The sequence below is a fragment of the Aethalodelphis obliquidens genome, unplaced genomic scaffold, assembly GCF_003676395.1.
Source record: "Aethalodelphis obliquidens isolate GAN/ISIS:26980383/991018 unplaced genomic scaffold, ASM367639v1 scaffold57, whole genome shotgun sequence".
NCBI classification, from domain to species: Eukaryota; Metazoa; Chordata; class Mammalia; order Artiodactyla; family Delphinidae; genus Aethalodelphis; species Aethalodelphis obliquidens.
This window is the reverse complement of record NW_020838001.1, coordinates 6,345,481-6,366,712: the sequence shown is the minus strand read 5'-3', so window position 1 is coordinate 6,366,712 and position 21,232 is coordinate 6,345,481. Positions and strand designations below refer to the sequence as shown.

The window sequence follows — 21,232 nt, the reverse complement described above, 5'->3', positions numbered from 1 at the left end:
ATTTGTCTTCTATATTCAGAAAATTGCCTTTTATCACTAATTTAACTCAGTTGCTACAACTTGTTAATCAACCATAAGAAAATGGACTTGGAGAAGCAAAATTTGACCCTAAGTTTCCAAAAGAGATTCCAGCAGAGAGCAAAGAAAGAATGTTCTTCTAAAACACACACACACACACACACACACACACAAAGCACCTTGACCTGTTCCTTGCACTGAAGTGTTCAGAAAACAAAATAACTCACTCTCTGTTTATAAGATCTTGAAACTCAAGAGATTAAGAGGAAGAGATGTGTGGTTTCGTCGTTTTTAATGTTCTTATAACTTTTATGCTGAATTTTAAAACTGGAAAATTTACAGATTTAAAAATTGGGGTTTTTGTTTGTTTACTGAATATAGTTGATTTACAATATTGTATTAGTTTCAGGTGTACAGCAAAGTGGTTCAGTTATATATTTTTTTCAGAATATCTTCCATTATAGGTAATTACAAGATATTGAATATCGTTCCCTGTGCTATACAGTAAATCCTTGTTGCTTGTCTATTTTATGTATAGCAGTTTGTATATGTTAATCTCACACTCCTAATTTATCCCTTCCCCCCTCCCTTTCCCCTTTGGTAACCACACATTTGTTTTCTTTGTCTGTGAGTCTGTTTCTGTTCTGTATATAGATTCATTTGTATTATATTTTTAGATTCCACATTTAAGTGATATCATATAATATTTGTCTTCCTCTGTCTGACTTACTTTGCTGAGTATGATACTCTCTAAGTCCATCTCTGTTGCTGCAAATGACAATATTTCATTCTTTTTTATGGCTGAGTAATATTCCATTGTATATATACCACATCTTCTTAAGCCAGTTGTCTGTTGTTGGGCACTTGGGTTGTTTCCATACCTTGGCTATTGTAAATAGTGCTGCTATGAACATTGGGGTGATGTATATTTTTGAATTAGCGTTTTCATCTTTTCTGGATATATGCCCAGGAGTGGGATTACTGGATCATGTGGTAACTCTATTTTTAGATTTTTAAGGACCCTCTGCACTGTTTTCCATAGTGGCTGGTCCAATTTACATTCCCACCTACAGCTGTTGGTTTTGTTTGCTTGCTTGTTTGTTTTTGAATTTGAAAAATGAGAAAGTCAAAAAATGGAGGATTTTGTGACCCAAAAGTTAAACACAGCCTAGGTGAGCATATTTTTTACTGTCACATAGAAATAGAAAGTAGATTAGTATCGAAAGTTGTCAGAGGCTGAGGGAAGTAGCAAACGGGGAGTAACTGCGAATGGGGACGGGGTGATGAAAATGTTCTGGAATTAGACAGTGGTGATGGTTGCACAACCTTGTGAAGATGCTAAAAAACATTGAACAATATACTTTAAAATCATGAATTTTCTGGTACCTATATCTCAATTTTAAAAAGGTCAAGAGATATTTACAGGCATAAAAAATATTAGGAACCTAGGGTATGAGTAAAAATAAATCTTAAAAGTAGCTGGGAAATAAAAGTTTCTTCAAGGCATAGGATTAAAGTATTTGGACAATGACATGAAAAAAAATAGCTGATTTTCCCCTGCATGACCTTTAGACAAATAAATATATTTATAGACAGTACTTGTATGTAAACATAAAATTTTAAATCTGCAAATCAACAAAAAGAAAGAGAGAAAGAAATGAAGGAAGGAAAGAAGCAAAGTGCCTGGTGCACTCGAATGTTCAAAAAGAGGCTGTGACATCATCACGGCAGAGTGAACGCAGTGGCACGTGGCAGTGTTGGTCTGGTGGAGAAAGAACGGGAAGAGTACATGGGAAGGAACAGGAGACCAGTGAACAACCAGGTAGGAACTGCCCTCCCATTAGCATCACAGCTAATTAATATTCATGTCTCACTTGCCCGTGTCCCTTCGTAGGGATTTAAGACCCACAGGAAAGTCACATAAAAATGTTAAGACCCCTCAGGCCATACTTGAGTCATCAAAACTCAACTACAAAGCACCCCCTTGAGGGAATTCCCTGGTGGTCCAGTGGTTAGGACTCGAGCTTTCACTGCCATGGGCCTGGGTTCAATCCCTGGTCAGGGAACTAAGATCCCACAAGCTGCACAGCTCCCCCCAAAGAAAAGGCACCTCCGTGATGTCATCCATCAGATGTCCCATGCCCCTGGTATGATGTGACAAGAAGGCACCTCACCTGCGTGCTATTCTTTCCAGAAACCATGACCCCAGTCTAACCCTAAGAGGGGACAAGCCAAATTGAGAGACCTACAAAACACCTGACCAGCCCTCCTCCAACTGCCAAAGTCACGGAAATCAGGGAAAGACTGAAACTGTCACATACTGGAGGGGACCAAGGGGACAATCTGTGATGTCTTTCTTGGGGTGGAAGAACAATGTGCTCATGATCAACAACCAACCACACAATCCTTGATCCAATTTCCAGGCTCTCTTGCAGCTAGGGTAGAGCATGTGACCCAGCTCTAGCCAACGAGGCATAATCATAATTCTACTGTGAAGAAAGAATCCTACTAATTCTTTGTGAAGAAAGGTGTCTCTTTCTTCAAAAAGGGTAACAAATTCCAGCAGCCTCCGTTTTCGCAGGGTCAGTGGTGAGGAACCTCGATGGTCAGTGGTGTCAGGGAGGAGGTGGAGCTTAAAGAACAGGGTGAGTGGCCACAGGAACTGGAGGGAAACCAGGAGAACGTGGTGCAGTCGGAGCCAAGAGAAGGATCTAGAAGGAAGGAGTGAGCGATGGTGCCAGACGCTACTGAGTCAACAAGGGTTTCAATGATAAGGAGGTCACCAGTGCCCCGGGCAAACCTGTTTCTATGGAGCATCCAAAAGTGAATGGATTGAGAGATAAGATGGAAAAGAACAGAGAAAGCAGGTATCCACAACTCTCTCAAGAACGTTAGCTGTGAGGGGAGGGAGAGGGCTGAGGAGGGGCTGCAAGAATAGAAGAGACAGCCAAGACATGGGAGCAACCTAAGTGTCCATCAACAGAGGAATGGATAAAGATGTGGTCTATACATACAATGGAATATTAGCCATGAAAAAGAATGAAATACTTCCATTTGCAGCAACATGGATGGACCCAGAGATCATCATACTAAGGGAAGTAAGTCAGACAGAGAAAGACAAATATCATATATCACTTATATATGTGGAATCTAAAGACCACGGCACACTCTCCTCTTCCAACAGTTTCAAGGTGGTATCATCCTCAAAAAGATAAAAGAATAAAATTTTAAAACGCATTTTAGATAAACTGTCTCCCAGAACGGAAGAAGAAAATAAAGGAAAATAGAAACTTTTCTTGGGTGGGTGGTAAGAGCAATCAACAGAATACAAATTATAAGGGAGGCTTCAAGGACAGGGAATAAAGTTGAAGCTGGTGATGATAAGAATAAAATGTCGGTCCAGGTTGAGGAAACAATTAAGGATGCCTAGGAAAGCTGAAAAAATGCTCAGCAACGGGTCCCAAGTTGCCAACCTGGATACACAAGAGCCGTTAGCTTGGGGTGGTTCTTAGGACTTCTAGGGGACAAAGGAGGAGCCAGGAAGCTGAAAATGGGCTGCACATACTGCATCTTCACAAGTTTAATGCTTTCAGAAAGGATGTCATTCACTAGCAAGATAGCACATCATTAGCAATTCTTTATGTGACTATAATCCATTTACAACACAGGGAACTCTACTGCAATCGTATTTTTAACAACTTATTAGAGTACACTTATCTACCATAAGGTTCACCCATTTCAAGAGCACCAGTGAATGATTTTTAGCAAGTGTATCGAGCTGTGCAGCCATCACCATAATCCAGTTTTCCCACATCTTCATCACCTCAGTTATGTCCATTTACAGTTAAACGCCATTGCCAGCCCTAGTCCTAGGCAATTACTCATCTACTTTCTGTCTTTATAGATTTGCCTTTTCTGGACACTTCATATAAATGGAAACATACAAGATGTCTTCTATTGTGTCTGACTTCTTTTACTTAGTGCAATGTTTTCGAGGTTCATTCCCGTGGTGTATGTATCAGTATTTCATTCCTTTTTATTGATGAACTGTGCACCGCGGTATGGATGTACTACACCCTGTCTATCCTCACCAGCTGATGGACGTTACATTGTTTCCACAGTCTGACTCCTATGAAAACGTTGCTATGGACATTCACCTTCAAGAATGTGTGTGGACATATGTTTTCATTTCTCTTGGGCAGGTATCTAGGAGAGCAGTTACTGAGAGTCATACAGTAAATTTATGTTCAGCTTTTTACATTTTTGATAATTGTTTTCCAAAGTGGCTCTACTTCAATTACATTTGACGCGGTCAATTTTGTTAGATGCTGATATATAAACAGGAGTAAGACGGTTCCTACCCACAAGTGCCATAAGGTCTAATAGGAGAGAAAATTATAGAGAAAATTACAGACAAATGGAGTCACTTCCTGAGAGTACGTAACAAGTAGGGTCTATCAGTTTTTTATACAATTAAGATGGTCTAGAATGGAAAAAGAAAGCTATGGGCTTCTTCCTTTCAAACATTTATTGAGCACCTGATACGATTCTGATAGAAATGAGAGATGACTAAACATGGTCTTGTTTCAGGGACTGAGTTCAGCTGAATCACTTTGCTGTACACCAGAAACTAACGCAACATTGTAAATCAACTATACCTCAATTAAAAAATAAATAAAAATAAAAGACACTTTATCAAGGTTGCTGCTGTGGGTGATGAGGGCTCAATGTCATGGGACATCTGGGCAGCACACAAGGCATCTCCGGATGTCTGCCTGAAGGGCAGGAGGCTGGAGAGGTACCCACTGGCTCCAGCCCTCATTAGTTGAGGGTTGTCCCAGGTGGTGTTCACTCCCCCTCACTTCCAAGCTGAACTCGATCAGGCTGGGGGGCCACCACCCACCCGTACATCAGAGAAGATCCTGGGGCAAAATGTGGGTGGAGCCCCTTCGACCTGGGACCTGACCGACCTTGTGATTTGAAACCAACCTTGCAGGGAGCTGTCCAGCAAGAGGTGGCTGAAATCAGAAGTGGGCCGAGGAGTGAATGGAGATGCAGGCATCAGAGGAATCTCCTCCTCAGAAACAATTAGGCTCAATGCTAAGATCTAAGCGTTGGTTCTAATGACTCTGGCCAGTGCTGTCCCATGTCGGTGGGATGGGATGTGACCTATAATTATGTAACAGTCTGCATGTCACAAGGGAGGGGAAGGAGTGCCCAACTCTGTCGGTTTCAGGGGAAAGGGAACAGGGTGGTTGAAGGGCAAATAAGAAAGCGGCCAAAAAAAATAATTGACATTTGAGCTGGGTCTTGAAGCATAAGAGGAATATGTCAGGCACAACATTCGGGAAGAGATTTTTGGATAGAGAGGACACCCAAGTGGATTATTTCTTAGGATAAGAATCTTGTTACAGTTTATTGTTAACAGATTCAAAACAGGCACCCACACATGTGCCAACAACATATCAAAACACTGACAGAGACTTTCGTGTCTTGCAATTGTTGTTAATAAAGCCAATTCATTTGTAGAAGATTCAACTAAAAAGTAAGGCTGTAGTTGTGCTGCTCCCTCAGGAAAGCAGAGATAAGCATTTACAGAACAAATCAACACCCATCAGCAATGACGGTACCTCTGAGAATGCAGTTTTGAAGTGCCAGGCCCCATCTGCTCTCTCTCAAGGATGCTAACATCAGAGGACAGAAGCAGAGAAAGATTCAGTGCTCAGCCCAGGCCAAGCAGAGAGCAGGGAAGAGACCTAGTAGTCTCAGCTTTACAAGTAAGATGAGTGCCCCTGAAACCACAGACCAGGACACTATAAACATATCTCTGGATGTGAGCCTGAGGGTGAAGAAAAGAAACCCCCAAAAGGATTAGGATTGTGTTTTCCCCAACCTGGAACATGCATGGCTTAGCATCCGAAACAAAGTCACTTTGTTGAAAATAAATAGAAGTATTTCTCATGCCCCCTCAGTTCACGGACTGGGATCCACATTCAGGTGTATTTCTTTATTTTAGTAGAAACTGAAAATGATGATACTATCCCCAAACACTAGGAACGCATCAAAGTGTTCTTCCAACACTCTCTGCTGAATTTGATACCTTTTTCATTCTTGTCAATCTGAAGTCTCCTTTGGATTTGCATTTCCCTGACTCCCCAGAAGGCTGAGTATCTTTTCATAGGTTTATTATCCACTTGCATTTCCTCTTCAGTGAATTCCTGTTCCTATCTTTTGCCCTGTGTTCTAAGAGGTAAATCATCTTTTTCTTATTAATGTGAATGTATTCTTTGTATGGAAGAGACTAATCTGTGCCTGTGGCAAGTGTCTTCTTCCTGTTTGTCTTCTGACTTTATGTTGATTTTTTTCCACACTTAATTTCTGGTTACCCATCTTGCTAAGAAGACCTCTCCACCCCAACGTGTTATAAATATTCTAAATTTTCTTCTATTTCATATGCATATTTCTTCCATCTAATACACACACACAGTCACAGTCACACTCACATACATAGTTAGGTGATAGTTGGATGGTTAGAGCATCAATCCACCTGGAATTGATGTGTGGGTATGTGGCAGGTGAGGCAGCAAGGGGACTCAGTGTGTCCAGAGTTTACATTGTCCTCCTGTGCAGCATCACATCTGACGTGACCTAAGCATTAAAGTCAACTGCTAAATTCTGCCTTTTACATTTTCCAGCTCAAATGGCATCTCCATCCTCCCTGTTACTTAAGAAGGAAGCGGAGGTGTTCCCTGGGCTGTCCCTCTCCCACCATCCCATGTACCATCACACTCGAATCTCCAGGCCACTACGTCCTAAATCTCTCTGTACACTCCTCCCATGGCCCCATGGTCACCTCCTTGCTTCAGGCCACCATCATCTCGCCCTGAATCTCTGCAGCCCTGGCCTCCCAGGCTCCGGGCTCATCCCCTCCCAATCCAGTCTCCACTGTGCAATGAGGACTCTTTCTAAAATGCAAACCCCATCTCATCTCTTCCACAGCCCCGGCAGCCTTCAGGATACAGTCCAAACTCCCTCATGTGGCTGTCCTTCAAGACCCAGGCACCTCTCGCCTTAAAAGAATAGTAATAATTGCAGCCTCGTTTCTCAAGTTGTGTCTCCCAGCTCCACACTCCGACCAGAGAAAACCATTTAAAGTTCTTCAAAAACACCAAGCTTGCTTTTCCGTAGATCTCAACCTCGGCTATGTCCCCCCGTCACCCGTCAAAAGTTGAAAACACACTTGCCCAGGTCCTGCCCCTGGTGATTCTGATTCAGGAGGTCAAGTGCAATCCCCGTGCCCACATTCTACAGATGATTTCCCATGACCAGGGTGCAGAACCACTGCTTGTAGCCTCCAGGCTGTAGGTATGTTATTCCCTCTGCCCAGAATCCTCTTCTACCTCCTCGACCCCAGTCCCCACTCACCAGTGAGTATCGCCTCTAACTCCTTGACGTCAAAGCTTAGATACTCCTTCCTCCAGGAATTTCCTTTGACCATCCAGGTTAGGGGGCCGCCTCCAGGCTCCCCCAGCCCCCTGGCATTCCCCGATTCAAGCATTCATCACACTGTAATATCATTGCCTGATTTCTTGTCTCCCACCCCAGACTCTGAGTTTGGGGGAAACAGGGACAGCGTGTCTTACTCACCACTGAATTTCCCACACTGGGCAGAAGCCCGACACGTGGTAGGTGCTTAATAAATGTTTGCTACCCACCCCCACACACACACACAAATGAATGAACAGATAAATGGATGAAAGGACGGCTGTGGTTATTTCCATGACAATAAACACTGCGCAGCCAAGCCAGCGAACAGATACGCAGCCTGGCCAGCAGAGGGCACCAGGCTGCCTTTTAATCTCTTTCCAAGCCCTGGAACCCGTCCTGCTGTCAGTCAGAGAGGCACCCGATGCTCAGTGGTCATTTCGCTGCGCTGAAGATTAAGTAGGAATTGTTTGCCTCCAGCCAACGTATAAAACCTGAGTGTTCACCCTTCACTGCTAACAACAGGTACCACAGCCTCTGTCTTGCTATGAAAACCGCCATAACTAGCAGCCAGTGGCTGGTTTTTTATTCCCAGGTGGGGATGTGAGAGGGGCTAAGAGGGAGAAAGAAGGAAGGAAGGTAAGAAGGGAGGGAGATACGACAGAGTATCTATAAAACTGTTTGTCCTGGAGAAGCAGAGGAAAGTTCTCTGTACGTCTCCAAGCTGACTTTCTCTCTCTCTCTCCCTCCCTTCATCCTTTTATTCTGCAGAAGAACAAAATCTAAGTCTAGACTGGACAGGCATCCGAAACAAGGATCTAGAGGGAGATTTCTTTCCTTTCCTGTACTCAGCAGCAGAAGCCGCAGCCTCCGGACCCTGCTGGAGCCCCGGCTCCGATCAGCCATCTGTTGGCAATGAATGCTTCGAGCTGCCTGCTCTCTGCTCAACCAACGCTGCCTAATGGCTCAGAGCACCTTTCCTTCAGCAACCAGAGCGGCAAGAGCTTCTGCGAGCAGGTTTTCATCAAGCCTGAGGTCTTTCTGGCTCTGGGCATCATCAGCTTGATGGAGAACATCCTGGTCGTCCTGGCCGTGGTCAGGAACAGCAACCTGCACTCTCCCATGTACTTCTTTCTCTGCAGCCTGGCCGTGGCCGACATGCTGGTGAGCGTGTCCAACGCCCTGGAGACCATCATGATCGCCATCGTCAACAGCGACTACCTGACCTTCGAGGACCAGTTCCTGCAGCACATGGACAACGTCTTCGACTCCATGATCTGCATCTCCCTGGTGGCCTCCATCTGCAACCTCCTGGCCATCGCCGTCGACAGGTACACCAGCATCTTCTACGCGCTCCGCTACCACAGCATCATGACCGTGAGGAAGGCACTAGGCCTGATCGCGGCCATCTGGCTATGCTGTGGCGTCTGCGGCGTGGTGTTCATCGTCTACTCTGAGAGCAAGATGGTCATCGTGTGCCTCGTCACCATGTTCCTCACCATGCTGCTCCTCATGGGCACCCTCTACGTGCACATGTTCCTCTTTGCCCGGCTGCACGTCAAGCGCATCGCGGCACTGCCACCCGCCGCTGGGGTGGCGCCGCAGCAGCACTCGTGCATGAGGGGGGCCGTCACCATCACCATCCTGCTGGGGGTGTTCATCTTCTGCTGGGCCCCCTTCTTTCTCCATCTCATCTTCATCATAACCTGCCCCACCAACCCCTACTGTGTCTGCTACACCGCCCACTTCAACACCTACCTGGTCCTCATAATGTGCAACTCCGTCATCGACCCCCTGATCTACGCCTTCCGCAGCCTGGAGCTGCGCAACACCTTCAAGGAGATTCTCTGCAGCTGCAACGGCATGAGCGTTGGATAGGATGCAGGACCATAGGAAGGGGTATCGGTCTGATCACTTTTGACCCTGCATCCAGCCAAAGTGTTTAAAAAGAAGGGGAAAAAATACTTAAAAGACTTGAAAATGTGTTAACAGTCATGGTCGTTTGTGTCTTTTTGTTGTTGTTGTTGTTCTGGGGGTTTGGGGGGCGTTTTTCTGGCCACGCCAGGTCTTAGTTGCGGCAGGCAGGATCCTTGTTGCAGCATGCCAACTCTTCATTGCGGCATGTGGGGTCTGGTTCCCTGACCAGGGATTGAACCTGGATCCCCTGCACGGGGAGCACAGAGTCTTAGCCACTGGACCACCAGGGGAGTCCCAGCGTGTCTTTTGTTTTTTAGCTTGCAGAAAGCCTTTTGAAAGGAGAAAATGGTCTATAACAGGCTCTCTGAAAGGATGCCAATGTGGGTTAAGTCACAAACTCTGATTTCCCGAATAGTCACTGGGGGAAATCCGTGAAGGCTGCTCTGGGCGCTTTCTGCATTCATCTTCATGCACCCAGGGTCTGTGACGCCTGCCTGCACCCTGCTTCCCACCCATGCCTTCATGCTTCAGGTCAGACTGAAGGATTCGCAGTAACAGTAAGGGTGGTTTGAACCTCTCCCAAGCAAACCTGTTACAGCTACCAACCTCCAGCTGCCAGCTGCTTGGATGGCTTTGCTCTCAGTTCATACGGGACTGGGTTTCTAGTCTACTACTCTATTTACGGTAAAGACAATTTCCTAAAAACAACAAACTCTGTGGAAGAAGTAATGTAATGCTATGCTGTTTGCCCCTCTTCTTGACCATACCCCACACCAGCCTCCACCCCCTGCAAAGAGCATCGGGATGTAACCCACTTCTATTTTTGTTGTTACTGTTGTTCTTGTTGGGTTTTTATACATTCAACATAGGGCAGTTTTCAAAATAATGAAAGAGAGATAAAGTGCTTTGGAAAATCAGGACATACCTGTGTACAAAGTATTTTGATACCTTGCTATTTTAAAGTATACATTTCCCTATTTTAAAAAAGCAATTTTTCCTATTATTCCTCTTCTGTCTTTAAAACAAGAGAGGCGATCGTGAGTAGGAAGGCGTGTGTCTCAAGAAATTGCCTGACAGTTGTTTTGGAGAGTTGGAGTCTGTGAGCTTCCTGCGGCTTTCCTGGAGACTGTTTTGCTCTTAAGAACTGTGCCTCTATCACATTTTATCTATGTGATGTGATCTGTTAAGGAGAATGGTTTCTGGTTCACTGCTCCTTTTGCGCGACATGGTGTTAAAGTTGGGTGACCCTGTTATCAAGGTCTATACCGTATCAAGTAAAGTGATTCACTCCTGTGAACACAGGGCAAGAGTCACTGATGAGCGCTGTCCATGGTTGTGCGCTGCAGGCATCCGTCAGACCCCTTTCCACCACAGAGGACCTCAAGCTGTGTTTTCCGGCTGTCCTCACGTCGCCCCCCACCCCGCACCCGCCGTGAATTCTCATGCTGTGCTGTGTCTTTGGTATACAACTGTGTATTTTTCTTGTGCTGGAATATATTAGGGTTTCTTGTACTTGATCTGTGCTAATGTGAACAATATTACTTGTTTCTTGCTTTGATTGTGACGTTTGGAAATAATAAAAGGCTTTTGTGGCTGATAAACATGTGTCACATTGAACCACACCACCTGGAAGCATCCTGGTGACTTCTGCTCGTGGCCATCGTACGTGACACTGCAATTCTGTGACTATTTTGTAAATGGCATAAACATCCTCATTGACCACACTGCTGGTCTTTTCTAGGGCAATGCCTTTTAGCCAAACTACAGAACTCTCCCATTTAGTTTACAAAAATACCAGGCTGAAATTTCTGGTTCACTGTCACTCCATTATTATAATCGAGACACCAAATAATAGGTCTTGTCCACTGCCACAAGGCAAGTTAATGTGGAAAATGGGGAAGCGAATTCTTTGAAAATTGTATTAACAGCTTTAGGAATTATGATGTCCCTTTTCTATGTAAACAAGATCAAAATAATGTATTTTTCACTCTTTTATATCAGCTTTCACATTATTTCATTTATCCTGTCAACAAACCTCTAAAATAGGTGAGTCACTTTACAGATAAAGAAGCTTAGTCCCAGAGGGGTTACATGATTGCCCAAGAATGCCCAGCTAAGTTAGGGTCACTGCATATTTTGTACCCTGGTGCTGATGCCTTTTTGCACCAACACGATGCTGCCGACAGCTTTCCACAATCAAAACTGATCCAGCTGTCCTTTCTACGTACAGTTTAGCTGAGAGCAGTGCTTCTGAAGAGAAATGCCTGTTGGAATCACCCAGGATTTTGTTCAAGTGCAAAAGCTAATTCAGCAGGTCAGGAGTGGAGCCTAAGATGCTGCATTTCTGACTCTGACAAGCTCCCAGGGGATGTGGCTATTGGTCTGGGGACCACCTTTTAAATAGCAAGGACACAGAGGACTTTCAAACAAGCATAGTTCACAGCCAAAAATACACATCTGTGTGCAGTGCTGACCCCGCGCCAGGAACTGTGCTAAGTACCTTACCAGCACTTACTTCTTTGACCCCTGCAATAACCCCTTCAGGCAGACACTAGGATCCTCCTTATTTACAGATAAGGCTCAGTCTGAAACTCAGGAAGGTTAAGGAATCTATGGAAACTCAGCTACGAGTGAAGAAGTGGAGATTCAAACTTGGGCTGCCTGCCCCCCACTCCCAAGCACAACCCGGACACCCTAGCACTTCTCCTGGAAACAGCATAGTTGAGCCACTGCCCAGTCCCTCAGAGGCGTGTATCACTATGAAGCGAGGCTTTAATGCATATTTCTACAACCACGAGTCCACATGTTCAAAACACAGTGTCCATCGAGCTGTCATAAAAACCAAGAAGACAATTCATTCTTTTACTTGCTATACTTTTGCAAAGTCTGTGGGTAGCCCTGGGACTCCATCCGTTTCTGGGGTGAACAACCCTGGACGTTAGGCTGTCATTGTCTCCTCCATGACCACTTTCCCAGATCTTCACATGAGAACCCACTGTGCATTTTAAGCAGGGGGATGGTTAGGTTCAAAAATGCTTAACTTTGGGGCTTCCCTGGTGGCGCAGTGCTTGGGAGTCCGCCTGCCGATGCAGGGGACGCGGGTTCGTGCCCCGGTCCGGGAGGATGCCGCAGAGCGGCTGGGCTCATGAGCCATGGCTGCTGAGCCTGCGCGTCCGGAGCCTGTTTTCTGCAGCGGGAGAGACCACGGCAGTGAGAGGCCCGCGTACCGCAAAAAAAAAAAAAGAAAAGAAAAAAAGCTTAATTTTTGTAAATAAAAGCACATTATGATTTTCATTCATTTGTTAAGTTATGTTCACTTTCACCCCGCTAAGGCCAAGGCAGAATCACTGCGGTGGTTGTCTTCCTGCACCCCTAGAAATCATTGCCTGTTGTCCTTATTTAAGTTGAACTTTTGAGCTTAACTGTGATGTTTTTCTGTGGGGCTGGGGGCTACAACCACTCCAGCCTCCTTGAGAATGTTTACCCACCCTCACTTCCACTAAAATCCATTCTCTACACAGCAGTCAGCGCAATCATTTAAAGATCTAAATCAGATAACATCACACTCCTGTTCAAAACTCTTCAGTGGCTTTGAATAAAATTCCACTTCCTCACCCTGCCCTACAGAGCCCTAACGATCTGATCTCCTCCAGGAAGTCCCCAACCCCCCACGCCCACCCATACTCCCCCTTCACTGGACTCAAACTCACTGGACTCATTCCCGCCACAGGATCTTTGTGCCTGCGCTTTTCCCTACCTGAAGTCTCTTTCCCCGTTACCTTCCCATGATTGGAACCATCTTATCCTTCAGGCTCCAGCCCAATCCTCAGAGATGCCTTTCCTGCTCTCTTTCTAAAGAAGACCCCAGTCACTCACATGAAGTAGTGTTTTACCACAGATCTTATTACTATTTTATATTTTCTTGTTAATTTGTTTGTTTAATTATCATCAACCTCTCCCACCAGAAAGCAGTAATTGGCATGGAAAACTGGTCAATAACAAATACGTTGAATGAAGAAGTGACTTCATGAGAAAACTTAAAGGCGAGTTCAAGTCTAACCAAAACGAATATAACACACCAGTGATCCTCAAATTTGGTGAACATCAGTAACAAATGTGGAGTTTGAGAAACCAGCCTGTTCTCTGAAACCTCTGATCCAGCTGTTCAGAGGTAATGTCAGGCATCTGAAATTTTCAACAATCCACAGGTGATTACCACGCACACCAAACTTGCAGAACCACCTAAACCGACAAGCACCGCTGATTTCTTAAAAATAAGTAAAACCAGTACCCCAGGGGCTTAAATCTCTTTCCCATCACCATTTCCTGTCAGGATGTCAAGCACCTGCAATTGATGTTGGGCCATCCAAGAACCAACATAAACCCGGAAACTGGGAAGAAACAGATGACAAAGCACAGAATAAAAGTAAACCCTTCAAAGGAAGAACTCAACCTTTCTCACGTAAAAACACTTGAGAGCCAAATCAGTCAAAGATAATAATAATAAAATGCATTACCTAGTATTATTGATAATTATATCCAGACACTGGACTAAGCACTTAGATATATTAACTCGTTGAATTCTCATGAAAACCCTATGAGGTAAGCACCATTAATGTCTTGTCCTGTAGCAAAGGAAACTTAGGATCATGGAGGTTCATCATCCAGACCCAGGCTCCTCCGAATTCGAGGAGGAGAGCGGACACGAAGCCACACTCAGGCTCCACGGTCCATGCATTGCCCACAATCCCACTGCGTGATGCACATGGCCATAGCGATGCTCTCCAGGCTTGAATGGGCTTCAGCAGCTCTCAGCCCCAAGAGAGAACTTTGTGTACTTTTTAATGGAAGTACAATAAATATACAGAAACGTTCTTAAAAATTATCCTTTTTGCCATTTTTTCATCAGGCGACACAGAAAGCATGTCTACCCCCAGAGCCAGGAGTTGAGTGGCAGTGGGAAGCAGCTAATGATGTGAGTTGCTCAAGCCGAAAAAATGTATATCCCATGAAATACGTGAATAATTGACTCATTTCCCCAAATGTCACAGAGCACAGGTCTGACCTGAAAGATAAATACGTGTACAATCCTGAGAAACAAAGAAGAAAGAAAGATTCCTTCTTCGTTTCTAACTGTAGGAGGAAAAAAAATCCTTCCCTGTGTTTATTCCGTTTATGCTGTGACGTGTGCTGGACTGTTAAGGGGTGGCACATCCCACTCACCATCAGAGGGAACACAAGAGCAATGTCACAGATGGTCCTTTAGGGTGAATGCCACAGGAGGTGCTCTGAAGGATTCTGTTTATCAGGCAAGAAAACAGTTTGCCCCTCTCTGAAAACACTGGGGAGACAACAGAGGAAACTCTGAGCTGAAATTCAGGAGAGCCCGGGACGAGGAGTGGCTCGAGACTGGTGTGGCCGCGAGCAAGGCTGTCACTGCCTATGGGCTTTGGTCACACATCTCTGCGACTGGCAGAGCTGGACTTGACGGGAGGGTCTCAACCTTTCCCCCTGTCCGTGGCGGTCACAGGTCACTGCTGCCTCAGGACTGCGGATCAGGTGACACAGGGCCCCTCAACGTCAGCCACGAGGGTGGTGCCCGGCTCATGAGTCCTCCACGTCTTGGGCACAGCAACCACATCTGTGACCCAAGGCAGCCCAAGGAGACTCTCAGTACTTGAACTACTGAGAAAGAAAGGCCCTCCTTCCCCTGGACCTCTGGGTGCCAAGCTGCCTGGGGCTGCAGCAGGAGCACCCGAGGAGGAAGCCAGCATCCAAAGAGCAGGCGGATGCTTTCCTCTAAGAGTCTGACAGTTTCTGGCCTTACATTTAGATCTTTAATCCATTTTGAGCTTATTTTTGTGTATGCTGTTAGGGAGTGTTCTAATCTCATTCTTTTCCACGTAGCTGTCCAGTTTTCCCAGCACCACTTATTGAAGAGACTGTCTTTTCTCCACTGTACATTCTTGCCTCCTTTATCAACGATAAGGTGACCGTATGTGCATGGGTTTATCTCTGGGCTTTCTATCCTGTTCCATTATGACATAAATCACAGCAAGATCCTTTTTGACCCACCTCCTAGAGAAATGGAAATAAAAACAAAAATAAACAAATGGGACCTAATGAAACTTAAAAGCTTTTGCACAGCAAAGGAAACCATGAACAAGACCAAAAGACAACCCTCAGAATGGGAGAAAATATTTGCAAATGAAGCAACTGACAAAGGATTAATCTACAAAATTTATAAGCAGCTCATGCAGCTCAATAACAAAATAACAAACAACCCAACCCAAAAATGGGCAGAAGACCTAAATAGACATTTCTCCAAAGAAGATATACAGATTGCTAACAAACACATGAAAGAATGCTCAACATCATTAATCATTAGAGAAATGCAGCGAGATATCATCTCACACTGGTCAGAATGGCCATCATCAAAAAATCTAGAAACAATAAATGCTGGAGAGGGTGTGGAGAAAAGGAAACACTCTTGCACTGTTGGTGAGAATGTAAATTGATACAGCCACTATGGAGAACAGTATGGAGGTTCCTTAAAAAACTAAAAATAGAACTACCATACGACCCAGGAATCCCACTACTGGGCATATACCCTGAGAAAACCATAATTCAAAAAGAGTCATGTACCAAAATGTTCATTGCAGCTCTATTTACAATAGCCAGGACATGAAAGCAACCTAAGTGTCCATCAACAGATGAGTGGATAAAGAAGATGTGGCACATATATACAATGGAATATTACTCAGCTATAAAAAGAAACGAAATTGAGTTATTTGTAGTGAGGTGGATGGACCTAGAGTCTGTCATACAGAGTGAAGTAAGTCAGAAGGAGAAATACAAATACCGTATGCTAACACATATATATGGAATCTAAGGGAAAAAAAAAGGTCATGAAGAACCTAGGGGTAAGACGGGAATAAAGACACAGACCTACTAGAGCAGGGACTTGCAGATATGGGGAGGGGGAAGGGTAAGCTGTGACAAAGTGAGAGAGTGGCATGGACATATACACGCTACCACGTAAAATAGATAGCTAGTGGGAAGCAGCCACATAGCACAGGGAGATCAGCTCGGTGCTTTGTGACCACCTGAAGGGGTAGGATAGGGAGGGTGGGAGGGAGGGAGACTCAAGAGGGAGGAGATATGGGAACATATGTATATGTATAACTGATTCACTTTGTTATATAGCAGAAACTAACACACCATGGTAAAGCCATTATACTCCAATAAAGATGTTAAAAAAAAAAAAAAAAGCAGGCGGATGAAAGAGACGGGATTCCTGCTGTTCTCATTTGATGCCTGCCTCCAGCTCCGCTTGAAGCTAGTCCTAAGCCTGGACACTCTGTGACTGAGCCACTGCACGTGTAAGCAACAGCATCCTGACCAACGCAGAGGCTGGGGGGGCGGGGGGGGGGCAAGAGTGGAGGCTGGTGGAGGGAGAGGAGAGAAGAGGGGCTGAGACTAAGACGAGGGAAGGCTCCAAGCTCAGGGAGACGGCTCTCCCGTGACCTGGTTTACATACTGGCTTTAACACACTAAGATCAGATGTGCAAAAAGAATTAACTAGAAATGAAAACAAAAACTAACCACTAGAGATGATTCAAGGAAGTTTCTGATCTCCCACCCTGTTTTACTTGCCTTACCCTCTACATTCTGAGGGTTACATTAGAAATGGAAACGTTTCTAATGAAAATATGAAAAGGAAGTAGAAAACTAGACCACAAAACCGACGTTTCCAGTGCGGTGAGTCACCCATCCCCTCCTCAGTGACCCCTCCATCTTTAGATGAATCCGTACAGAGCACTTCTGGTCTGATATCAAACCAGAGAATACAATGATGCTAACACAATCTTTCTGGGCAGCCTCATCCCGAGGGAAAGGCGTGCCTTTGCCAGCGATGCTGAGAAACTCAGTTGGCGGCTGGATCTCCAGCAGGCAGAGAGCTGTGTCTGCAGAAGGAACAAGGAGGGTTGAGAAGTCTAGTGGGGACGGAATCTAACTTGCATGTGGTTACGGTGCTCGGAGCAATGGATTTCCCTTTGGGGGAGCAGCAAAGTGCTGAGCTCCCCCTCAAGGTTAGCCCAGGACACGAACTTGGTGCCTGTAGGGATGTGAATATTTATTCACGTCTGCTGCCCCTCCCCATCCCCCTCCCATGACCCCTCTGACCTGGGAACAGCATGGGGAGGCGGGCTCCATCATCCCTCTCCAAGTCCACCCCCCATGCCTGGTCCAAAGCAGGCACTCAGACAACATCTGGGGAATGAACAAATGGAATCAACTTGAGACCTCATCTTTCATTCATTCACACAGCTGAACATTGTAGCATAGAGCCTGCGGTCATGGACTTTAGAAGGAGACCAGACCTGAGTTCGGTCCAGGGCCCTGCCTCTCACCAACATTGATCGGCAGTTTATTTCTGTCTCCTTGCCAGGAAAAAATGGGAATAATGTTAGCACCTCCATCAAGTGTTGTTGAGAAGTTTCAATGAAATAACACATCAAAGACTGCTTAGCACGGTCCCGGGGGCCCCCTGACGTTACTCCTACTGTTATAATTATCATTAAAGAATATTAGTGGGCCACTTTATTATATGCTGGGCTCACCCTATGGGGCTTCTTAAACAGAAGCCACCCCAAATCCCCTGGAGATCTTGTGGAAATGCAGATTCTGAATCACAGGGCTGGGAGCGGGGGCCCGGGACTCTGCATTTCTACCAGGTGCCAAGTGGATGCTGCTGCCGCCAGTCTGAGAAGCCGCCCACAGTGGAGACTTCCAAGCTGAGGACAGGACAATTTTCCACAGCTGAAACTCATAGTTAAGGCGGCTCCTCTTGACAGAGCAAATGCACTGATCGCCTCACATAAGGCCAAAGGAAACGCCTGGGGAAATCAAAAGGGGTCATAATTAAGTAGAATCATCTTCAGTTTTCCGTCTTCAGAAACCGTTTTCCATTAGCCCCCTCCTGGCCCAGGCAGCTGCTCCACCCAGCAGCCTCCGTCTAAGATGAAATGAAGCGAGCAGGTGAGTCATCAGTACTGCAGACTGGGGCATGAATCACCCACCACTGAGATGATTCCATCAATACAAAGTCCCACCAGACAACTCCAGAGAGAGTAAAAACGGGCTGAGAAGCAAGCACGGCATGGAGCCTCCAGAAAGAGAAAGGTTAGTAAGGGTGATGAAGGCTTCCAGAACCTTCACTGCTGGTTCCAGGTGAGCCAGAAGCATTTCTAGCAGCGGTCTTCAAATTTGCAGGCAGCTGCAACACTAAACATTCTGATACCGGGTTATAGTCTTCAAAGAATTTAACCGGAAGGAATTGCAGCTCAGTTACAGGGATTTTTTTTAAGCTCCAACATGGTGTTTTGGGGTCAGGCAGGTTGGGATCAGAATGCTGTCATTGCTGGGTGATGATATCAGCCCTCCAAGCCTGGAGTTTCCCACCTGTGAAATGAAAATAATCACCAGCTTCAGGAAAACGGTGAGCATCACAGATAAAAGGTACAAAGACCTTACTCAGTATATGGTCCTCATTCCTAGGCATTTTCTTGTCAGAATAAGACTCATCTTCTTTAACTGCTATCTCACCTAAAGTCTCAAGCCAATTTAGTAATCACCAGCTTCACAACTGCTCAATTCTTTTCTGAAGATGTTAGGCTTCAAATATCCCACTCAGCACATAAAATGTGTACTCTCTTCCAAGTCTACCTTTCCTTCTTCTCCACGTCTGGGTCCTCTCTTCTGTCATCACAAGTATCTGTTGAGTGTTTAATGTGGACCAGGTACTGTGCCAGCTGCAGGGGATGTCACAGCGAACAAGACAGCCCTGTCTTCAGGAAGCCTAGCGGGCAGGTGAAGAAACTGCCCTTGGACGGGCAAGGTCTGGATCCCCTTTCAAAGTGAAAGTTTGCAGGGAAAGGGACAGACAGCCCCAGGCAGTCTGATCTTTTCACTGTGTCTCCTTGACCCAAATGCTTAGTCAGCCATTCCGAGCCTCAGTTTTCTCATCTGTGTAATATGAGTGGCTCTTGTACTTACCGGCTTCCCTGAGCGGAGAAGTGGGCCAAGAAAGTAGGAAGGTGCACTGCCCCAAGTAGACTTTAAATTGCTCAGGACTTCCCTCCCCATCTCAGATCACTTCCCCAGCAGGGGGACAGAGAAGGAAGCGACGATCCAAGGAAAAGGCAAACAAACTGCTTCCTGTGTTCTAAGGCTCAGCCAGAAACACCTGAACAGGTAAGAATCTGGTCTACCTCACTTAGGAACAAGAGACAGCTTGTCACTCTCCTGTTTTTAAATCAAATTCTGATGACCTCGATTTATTCCAAGCAGGAGCAGAGTCAAGACTCTTTCAATTGCAGACAACAAAAACTCATCTCCAACTGGCTTATTAAAAAAAAAAAAAAAAAAAAAAAAGGAGGGAGGGATTTATTGGGGCCCTGCTACATCTAGGTACTGAAGTGATGCCATCAGAAATCTCTGTCCCTTGAGACTAATTTCCCCTCCTTTGGCTTCCTTCTGGGGCAGCTCTTTTTCACATGCTGTACCCAATAGCGCAAGACTTCTATCAGCTCTCCAACTCCAGTATAAAAACCAGCTTCTCTGTCCCAATAATCTCCCGCCACCCAAAAAATAAGAAGAAAAACTTCAGGCCGACAAAATTAAATCATGTGCCCATCTCTAAGCCAGTCACTTTGGCCAGTGCATTCACTCAGTCCTGGATGAAACTCCCACCTAGGACCTGGGGCAGGGGCATCAGCTCTGTGGGCGGTGAGAAGTGGGGAGGATGTCCCACACAAGACACTTGGGTACTGTTTCCAAAATCATGCACTATCCACTCCCCTCTCACCCTCCAGCCCTGCCCCAAATATTCTGTAGCCTTGATTTGCATAATCTACTCCTTCCTGATGGCTTCCTGGATTCCTCTCCTTCCCTTAAGATATAACTGGTAATTTCTAAGTAACTCTTAGCACATTCATTCTAAACTTCAGAATTATCCTTAAAAGAACCTATGTAAAAACACAAATATACATGCTAGAAGAGAGACTTCATTTTGAATTGGGTCATCCTACAGTTTGCTTTTCTCGTCCTTTGTTTCCAACATTCGAGGGCTTACATAAACTAGTCTGCTAAATTGTTTGTTTCTCATCCCTAGTCTTGTCCTTGGTTTCACAATACCACGAGAGGGCAGCTTTGAATTCTCTGGGCCATGGTACTCCTCAGAACAAATCAAGTGGGTGCGCGTTATAAATCAGACAGAAATACACGTCAACGGCATCTTAACTTTTAAAACACGAGTGTGAAGTAAAAATCAGTGGGTCATTTCCTCAAATATCACTTGCATTTTGAAACTGCCCTCTTCCACCCCAACTCACGTACACAGATTATCATTAAAGGTAAATAAGTTACTCTACTCAATATTCTGTAATAACCGGTATGGGAAAAAGAATCTGAAAAAAATAAATAAGTTATTCGTGGAAATGTTCTAGCAGCATTACTCGGTATAGCCAAAAATGGAAAAGCCCAAGTGTCCATCGACTGACAAAGGGTTAAACAAAATGGAGCACATCCATACAATGAAATATTAGCCATAAAAAGGGATGAACTACGTTTATAACATGGATGACCTCAAAAATATGATGCTAAGTGAAAGATGCCAGACACAAAAGACTAGATTTTGTATTATTCCATCAATACAAAATATCTAGAAAAGGCAAATTCATAGAGACAGAAAGTAGATTAGTGGCTGCCTGGAGCTGGGGCTAGGAATGAGGACTGACTGTAAACAGGC

General features: G+C 45.2%; 1 protein-coding gene across 1 annotated transcript; it reads left to right on the top strand.

Annotated features, from left to right (window-relative positions):
* Window positions 1–8,310: 8,310 nt before the first annotated feature.
* Window positions 8,311–9,457, top strand: MC3R (melanocortin 3 receptor). Its single transcript, XM_027086641.1, has one exon. The coding sequence runs from the start codon at window positions 8,419–8,421 to the stop codon at window positions 9,379–9,381; it is 963 nt and encodes a 320-aa protein (XP_026942442.1). The 5' UTR covers window positions 8,311–8,418; the 3' UTR covers window positions 9,382–9,457.
* Window positions 9,458–21,232: the final 11,775 nt, after the last annotated feature.